Raw genomic sequence first — 9,138 nt, 5'->3', positions numbered from 1 at the left:
AACTTCCCATTTGGAGCTGAGTTAGTCAGTGTCACAACTAGAACTTCCCAACTATCAGGCAAAGAGCTCAAAAATAACAAGGCTTGAAACTCATCATTTAAAGTGATTTCATTATTTGTCAGTTGGTTCACCGTCTCCTGAAAAATGCTCAAGTGCTCTGGCATTGATTTACCTTCAGTATACTTCATATTAACAAGCTTCCTAATCAAGAATACTTTGTTTTGCACATTCTTCCTCTCATATAACTCCTTCAATTTGTTCCACATCTTCTCAGCATTCGTTTCGGTGTCAACATGTGGATACACACTAAGATCAAGCCATTGCCTAATCAAAGCAACTACCTTCTGATTCAGCTTCTTCCATTCAGCATCGGATTTAGTACCTTTGGATTTATCCCCCTCCACAGGATCATACAAGTCCTTGCTATACAACATATCTTCCATGAGGGTCTTCCAAATTGAATAATTTTGGGAATTCAAATTGACCATATTTGGTCCATGAGTATTTTCCTCCATTTAATCAGCACAGAGACAAACAACCAAAGCTCTGATACCACTTTGTTGGAAAAAACTCAACACAGGTTCAAACAAGAACCTGTCTAACAGCGGAAGCACCAAAAATAATTTTTTCACAATCTGTGTGATTAAATAGGCAATACCAAAGATACTCCAAGAAGCAAATATAATGGCAGAAATTAAATAATCAGGCACCAGAATTTTAACGTGGAAAAATCCCAAAAGAGGGACGAAAAACCCACGGGACCTAGTCCAGTAAAATCTTCCACTATCAGAATAATGGGTACACAAACAGTCGAGGGGGCGCCTGTGCGGTGGTGGAGAAGGCCGTGCTCGAACTGGTGGGGACGATCGCGATGGGAAGCATGACAGGGCGGGTCTTGGTGATTGGGAAGTTGCTTCACCAGGTCGTGGTGTGAACGACGGTGCAATTGCCAATGAGGATCGGAGGGTCGTGGAAGTAGGGGTGATAGGAGAAGGGCACGAGGCGGTGGTGGAGGGGGAGCTGCAACCGGATCTGACCCTGGAGAGTGGTGCGGCAGTAGTCTTTGGGGAACAAGATGGCAACGATGTTGGGCTAGTGACTATACAAGGGAATGCTCTGGGACATAGTGGAGAAAGTGGGGCTGTTCGACGGGCTAAGGAAAGTTGCGGAGGCCCCGGACCAGGGCAGGGGGATTGTGATAAAGAGGAATCAGGTGCTGTGCTATGCAATGAGGAAGATGACATAATGGCAATTCTCCAGGAACAGAATGAAGAAATAGCATAGAGGAGAAAATTGGTGAAACAAAAGGTGAATATGAGACGATGCAGACCCAAAAACAAAAAGCAGGTGTGTACTAATAGCTCTAAATGAATTTCAGTTCTTGGAATGTTAGGGGGTTACGGGGGGGACGGAAAAATGAAAATGGTGAATGATTTAAAAAATAAACATAAATTGAGCATGGTAGGTTTGGTTGAGACCAAAAGACAGACTGTGACATGATTTGACGTTGGAAAGCTGTGGGGGTATGACGGGGCTAGATGGGAATATGTAGGGTCGGATGGTGCATCCGGTGACCTCTTGATGATTTGGGATGATTTGGTTTTTAAATTGAATAACTGCTATAAAGGGGAAATGTGGTTATGTGTGGAAGGTGTCTTACTAAGAAACAATTTCAGCTGTGCTTTTTTCTTGGTCTATGGTGCACATAGCAGAGAGGAGAAGAGTCATGTGTGGGAGGAGTTGAGTTACATTGCTGGGCTGTGTCAGGTCCCTTACTATTTCATGGGGGACTTTAATGAGATAGTGAATGCGGAGAAACGGAAAGGCACTGTTAGTCTACCTCTGTCTGCTGAAGAATTCAAGATTTGGATTCAAGACATGTACTTAGTGGATCTGCCACTTACAGATCGCAAGTTTACGTGGTTCCGAGGCCGCTCTTGCAGTCATATTGATAGAGCTATGGTTAGTATAGAATGGTTAGAGGAGTTTCCTGAGACTTGGTTGAGAGGCGGGCAGGCGGCCCTAGGGGCCTGTCAGATCACTGTCCTATTATTGTGGAAGATAAAATGATGCGGAGTGGTCCTAGGCCTTTTCGGAGTCTTGATTTGTGGTTTACTCATAAAGGTTTTCTTAGTATGGTTAAGGAGGAATGGAGGAGTTTAGGGGAGATGCAGTTCACAGATAAATTGAAGGCGTTAACGGGTCCGTTGGGAAGGTGGCACAAGGCCAACTTTAGTGGGATGGACCAGAAGATCTTGAAGCTGGAAGAAGAGATCAAAAAGGTTGATGATTTAGTAAGCAATGGAGTGTATGATGGAACTTTTGAGGCTAGAAGGAAGGCATTGGTTACTTGCTGTGAGAAGTGGTATGCGAGGAAAGAAATCCACTGGAAGCAAATGTCTTGATCTCGGCAAGCAAATGAAATGGACAGGAACACAAGGTACTTCCACAATATAGCGTCGGCAAAAAGGAAGAATAATCAGATTGATACCCTGATAGTGAATGGCAGACTAGTAAGGAACCAAGCTAGAATTAAAATAGCTATTAGAGACTTCTATAAGGATCTGTATTACCAGGGGGCTCTCCTTTGCTGGGATTCAGAGATGGTCTAGTGGAAAGGATTGATGAGGAAGAATCTATGACTTTAGAGGTAATGCCATCGGCTGAGGAAATTAGAAAGGCAGTATGGGATTGTGAGTCATCAAAGGCGCTAGGCTGTGATAGGTACAACATGAATTTCATTAAGAGGTGCTAGGATGAGATTGGGGCTAAATTTACGGCAGCTGTGATGGGATTCTTTCAGACGTCGAGGTTACCAACAGGCTCCAATATTACATGGGTTGCGCTGGCTCCTAAGTTTTTTGGTGCGAAGGAGATTAAAGACCTCAGACCTATTAGCATGGTTGGCTATGTATACAAGGTTGTTTCGAAGGTTTTAGTTAGGAGGATGCGAGCAGTGATGCCAGGGTTGATAGTGGAGACTCAGAGTGCTTTTGTGAAGTGCAGGAAAATTCATGATGGGGCCCTCATAGCGTGTGAAACAGTGCACTGGCTTAAAAGGAGGAAAAAAGAGGCATCCATTATCAAGTTAGATTTCCGAAAGGCATATGACAGAGTCAGGTGGAGCTTTGTTGATATTGTGCTGCAAAAGATGGGGTTTGGACACAGGTGGCGAGCGTGGGTTATGGAGTGTGTGACCACAGTTTCTATGTCAGTCTTAATTAATGGCTCGCCATCAAAACCTGTTAAAATGCAAAGGGGCTTGAGGCAAGGTGACCCGCTATCTCCGTTCTTGTTTGTGCTGGTTGTGGACGTTCTGCATCGAATGGTTGGTGAGGTAGTCAGGAACGGACGTATTTCTCCTTTGGTAGTTGGGCGAGATCGAGTGGAGCTATCACACCTCCAGTTTGCTGATGATACTATTCTGTTTTGCCCACTAGAAGAGGAGACTATGAAGAATTACAAGTGGCTACTGCGATGGTTTGAGTTGATGTCAGGACTCAGTATCAACTTCGAAAAATCCAGTTTGATTCCTATCAATTGTGAAGAGCAGTGGATACAAAGAATGTGTAGGCTGTGGGGTTGTAAGGAAGATACTCTCCCTGTTAAATACCTTGGAGTCCCCCTAGGAGCTAATCCGAGGCTGGTCAAGACCTGGAAGCCTATCATTGATAAGGTGGAAGAGAAACTAAGTCTTTGGAAAGCCAAGGTGCTAAGCAAAGCGGGAAAGTTAGTGCTCATCAAATCAGTCTTGAACAGCTTGCCAGTGTATTATTTGAGCTTATATAAGATGCCGCAGATAGTTGCTAAGAAGTTAATTTCTCTACAGAGAAGATTTCTATGGAGTAAGGAGGATGGGAGGAATGGGATGGCTTTGGTGAGATGGGAGGTGGTGCAGGCCCCTAAGAAGTTAGGAGGATTGGGGATTGGAGATGTAATGATTAGAAACACTGCACTATTGTTTAAGTGGTGGTGGCGCTTTGCTAAGGAGGAGTGCTTGTTGTGGAAGAGGGTGGTTTGCTCCTATAATGACTTAAGGCCGAATGAGTTACTGTCCACTCAAGTTCTGCCTTCAAGAGGAGGCCCATGGAAGGATATCTGCCATTTACAAATTAAGGAGCAACATATAAGGGATAAGATGATTACAGGTCGGGCTATGGAACTTGGTGATGGACGACGAAATCAGTTTTGGGAGGATGTTTGGTTACAAAGTGGTTCCTTGAAAGATCGGTTTTCCAGGCTCCTCTCTGTTTCAAACCAATGTGGGTCAGCTGTAGGGGATTGTGGGTTTTGGGATGCGTTAGAGTGGGTTTGAAACTTCTAATGGAGACGAGAGCTTTTTCAGTGGGAATTAGACCTCCTGAGTCAGCTACATGAGGCGTTGAGACCGGTCAAGCTAGTGAATAATAGGGAGGATAGAGTTATATGGAAATATGATAGACTTGGTATTTTTTTGACTAACTCCTTTGTGCAGGTGCTACAAGAAGGAATGTTGCCAGAAGATGTAACCAGCTATAGTTTCACGAAGTCCATCTGGAGAGGCTTGGTTCAACCAAGAGTAGAGTTGTTTGTTTGGTTTGTCCTTGTAGGGAGGGTGAACACCAAGGAGCGGCTTAGTCGGTTCGAGATTATTAACCAAGATGATAAGAGTTGTGTTTTATGTTCTAAGAATGTTGAGCAGGTCCATCACTTGTTCCTTGGCTGTGATTTTGCTTGGCAGGTGTGGAGTGCATGGTTATCTATGTTTGGCCGGTCCTGGTCTATTCCGGGGTCGATGAAGGACCATTTCCTAAGTTGGACAGATGAGCCGCGTAGAAAAGAGGATCGAAAGCAGCGTACGAGGTGCTTCTGTGCAATCATTTGGCACATTTGGTTGGAAATGAATAGGAGGATATTCCAGAACCAAAACAGAGGCACAGATGACATCATCCACATAACCATGCTTAGCTGTGACGAGTGGAGAGGTGCCAAGTCCTAGTGTTGTTGATGGCTATGCCAGATATGACATGCGGAATTCCTTTCTTTGGCTCTTAATACTTTTTAGGTGTTGTTTGAATAGTTGTGTTGTATGATACTTTATGCTCCACCTTAGTGTGTTGAGCTCCTTTGTATTCAATATATATATATATATATATATATATATATATATATATATATATATATATATATATATATATATATATATATATATATATATATAACAAATTCAACATGTTATAAGTATAATTGTAAATATAATAATAAAATAATAACATTATAGCACATTGTGCGATTTGGTTTGGATTGGATTGGATCGGTTATGAAAAGTAGATTCGAAATTCGATCTGATCCAACAGTTTGTAAAAAATAGAATCCAATCAAATCTAAATTAGTGCAGTTTTAATCAGTTTTCGATTTCGATTGAATTAGATGAGCAGTTTAATTTAAATCGGTTTAAATTTAAACATCCTTAATTAAAAATTCCACTATTAATTATAAGCAATTAATTATTACCCAATCTTAATTATAAAAAATATTTTTCCTAAATAAAATTTCTACTACGCTATTATTGGTTATCAATGGCAATTCTGATATCCAGTCGCACGCAAAAATTTTCCGACAATGTAATCGTCAGTAATGGACATACAATTACCGAAAATATAATTTTCTATTTGTGTTTATCGCTTTTAGAAGACAAAAGTGCTTTTGAAGCATTTAAGAGGCTAAGATAAAAACCTTTTAAAATTGATTTGTGTTTATCAAAATAAAAAAAGTCTAATATAATTTTATATATTAATTAATTTTTAAATTTAACTTTTATATTTATATCTATTATGATCCTTTTTTAATTTTAAAAATGTTTTATCACATATAATTTTGTTATTTATATTTATTGAAAGTCATTTTTAATTTAATTTTATTAAATAAAAATACTACGACTTTTAAAACATAAAAAAACAGCCTTCATAAATTACTTTTAAAAAATAAAAACTTTACTTAACAAAGTCTAAATTAATAAAATATTCAATTATAAATAATCCAGCTAGAGAGTGCAATAACGAGCGCAATTGATAATAAATTGGTTGACTTTTAATAGTAATAAATAATTTCTACAAATTATTAAACAAATCTCATGGTTATTAACAAATCTAATAAAATTTATTTTCCATAAATAAAATATAAGTAATTAATTATTAACTATTCTTATCAAATGTATTTTTATAAAAAAAATCCCAGAAATAATACACATATAATTTATATATTTGTTTTAAAAATATATTTAATATGCGTTTTTATTTGATTAATTATTTTTATATGTGATATCTATTACTATCTGTCTAGCTAACTTCGTGTATTAAAATGAGAATAATTGATTTATTGAATCATAAATAATACACATAATAAGTGCAACTAAAAATAAATTAAATGATAATTAACAGTTTAAATAATTTTAAAAATTATTAAAAATTTTACTATTATTTATAATAAACAATTAATTATTATCTAATCTTAATTATAAAAAAATCTTTTTTCTGAATAAAATCTCTACTACATTATTACTACTGGTTATCGACGACGGTTCTGACGCCTAGTTGCACGCAAAAATTTTTTGACGATGTGATCGTCAGTAATAGACGATACTGTCAATAAATCAAGGGAAAATTTTCTTCTTGAGGATTACAATTGTCGAAAGGCAATTTTTTATTTTTGTTTACAATTTTTAAAAGATAAAGGTGTTTTTGAAAGTACCTAAAGGCCTAAGATAAAATTTTTTAAAATTTGTTTGTATTTATAAAATTAAAAAATTTAATATAATTTTATATATTAATTAATTTTTAAATTTAACTTTTATATTTATATTATGATCTTTTTTAAAATTTTTTAATTTTAAAAGATGTTTTATGACACATAATTATGTTATTTATATTTATTAAAAGCTATTTTTAGTTTTATTTTATCAAATGAAAGTGCTGCAACTTTAAAAAACTATAAAAAATAATTTTCATAAATTATTTTTAAAAAATAAAAATTTTACCCAACCAAATCTAAGTCAATAAAATATTCAATTTCAAAATAATCCAGCTAGTGAGTGTAATAACGAGAGCAATTAATAATAAATTAGTTGACTTTTAATAATAATAAATACCTTCTACAAATTATTAATCAACTATCATTCTGAATTATAAGCAATTCATTATTAACAAATCTAATAAAAACGATTTTTTCATAAATAAAATTTAAGTAATTAATTATTAACTAATCTTATCGAATGTATTTTTGTAAAAAAAAATTCCAAAAATAATGCACATATAATTTATATATTTCGTTTTAAAAAATACATTTAATATGCATTTTTATTTGATTGATAGCCAACTTCGTATATTTAAAATGAAAATAATTAATTTATTGAATCGTAAATAATAGGTTAAAACACTTATATAAATAAAAGACAACTCAATATTACATGAATTATTTAAAAGAAAAAATGTTACGTAGATGTCTTCATACATATTTCTATATAAATAAAATTTATTGAATTCGAATCATAGAACTAAATCGAATTAATATGTATCAAATTACATGGAGCACTACACTTAAACATAAATCAAATTCAATAAATTCGAATTAGCTATTCTAGCACTAAATCGAATCACTATGACTCGAATTACACGGTTTATGTACTAAATTGAATGAACTCAATTCAATTTATAAACACCCTAGTAAATCGAATGTAATAAATTCGATTTATACTCAATGGTGGTTAATGGTAAATCCAATTGAGTATGTTTGATTTAGTATGCAGTGACACACACATATAATTCGATTTACCATGATACTAAGGTATATAAATACGAATTGAACGTGAATTTCTTATTATAGTAGGACTCACAATGGTTAGTGATGATAGTTTATTAATTCTGGTGCACTATAGAGGGTCGATTGAGAAAAAAAATATGATCTGGAATATTTACTGATAAGGATCCACTGAGTATTTTTCTCAAACCTTCAACGAGTTTCAGAATACGATAATCCAAAAACTGGGAATGCATGGCGTGAAACGGGTGGCTACGTTATTCTATTGGATTTCGATTTCCATGTTACGTGATGGTGTAAAGTACGATTCATTCGTCATAGATAGTGACGAAGATTTGCAAGTTTTGTTCCATTATCGTCGTCAGTTTTTCAAGGTGAGGACCCCCTGAGCTACTGATCAAGCTTGTAGATGTGGTCTGTAGTTTAGGAGGTTCGATTTGGAATCCTCAATCTTCAGCAATGCCAGCCTGCTCTAGCTCAATGCCTCATGGTGCCTATCATTTGTGCCCGTGATTGCACCTGAGGCAGTTTTGGTTGCATCTCCGTCATTCGCAGTCGATCTAAACCGCAACTAGGAGTGAAAAAAGGCCAAGCGGCCTGCCAGGGACCTGCAGCCTGGCCTGTATTTGGCCTGACCTATTATAAAATAGATACAGGCTCAGGCTGTTATAAAAGCCTTATTATGTTAATAGACTAGGTCCAGGCTCACTAATTAGCCTGGCCTAGCCTGTCAGGTCTGTCTGGGCCTTTTAATACATAATTACATATATAAATAATTTTTTTATTATTAACAAAATTATGAGATATTTTAAATTTATTATATTTAATTATAAATAGTTTTGTATATTTTAAATACTTTAAAGTTTAAAAATTCTTATAAATATTAAATATGATATTTTACATATAAATATGTTTATTAAAAAAATATTTTTTTTAAATAATATTTTTATTTTTGTAAAAAAAAATTAGCAGGCTTTTTAATAGGTTTCAGGCCAGGCCAGGCTGAATAACAGGCCAGGCTCAGGCCAATCAACTACATGACAGGCCAAGCCTATTAAGAGCAAAGCCTGGCCTGGCCTGACCTGGCCTGTTTCCACCCCTAACCGCAACTGTGATGGAGAAATAAGTAATACTCCAGCCTTCGGTGAGCTTGTGAATGCGATGGCCGGTACTGCTGTTCTGGTCCCAGTTTTTAGAGAGGGTGGAGCACCGGATGGTGTCGAGGATGTACTGCAGGATGATGATGATGTGAAGCCCGCCACGATTGCTGACGAGAGTAATGATGACATAGCGAGGAGTATTTCTGCTGGGGGTGGTGGAGCATCTAGTTCAGGAACTCAGTAG

General features: G+C 36.2%; 1 protein-coding gene across 1 annotated transcript; it reads left to right on the top strand.

Moving 5' to 3' along the window:
• The first annotated feature begins 1,632 nt into the window (after positions 1 to 1,632).
• LOC148544101 (uncharacterized) lies at positions 1,633 to 9,138 on the top strand. Its single transcript, XM_088498865.1, has 6 exons — positions 1,633 to 2,032; positions 2,125 to 2,355; positions 2,577 to 2,650; positions 2,756 to 4,309; positions 4,475 to 4,720; positions 8,839 to 9,138. The coding sequence occupies exons 1-6, from the start codon at positions 1,633 to 1,635 to the stop codon at positions 9,136 to 9,138; spliced, it is 2,805 nt and encodes a 934-aa protein (XP_088354991.1).

The sequence above is a fragment of the Arachis ipaensis genome, chromosome B9, assembly GCF_059453495.1.
Source record: "Arachis ipaensis isolate K30076 ecotype BB chromosome B9, ASM5945349v1, whole genome shotgun sequence".
Classification (NCBI taxonomy): domain Eukaryota; kingdom Viridiplantae; phylum Streptophyta; class Magnoliopsida; order Fabales; family Fabaceae; genus Arachis; species Arachis ipaensis.
This window is presented reverse-complemented; position numbering and strand designations above follow the sequence as displayed.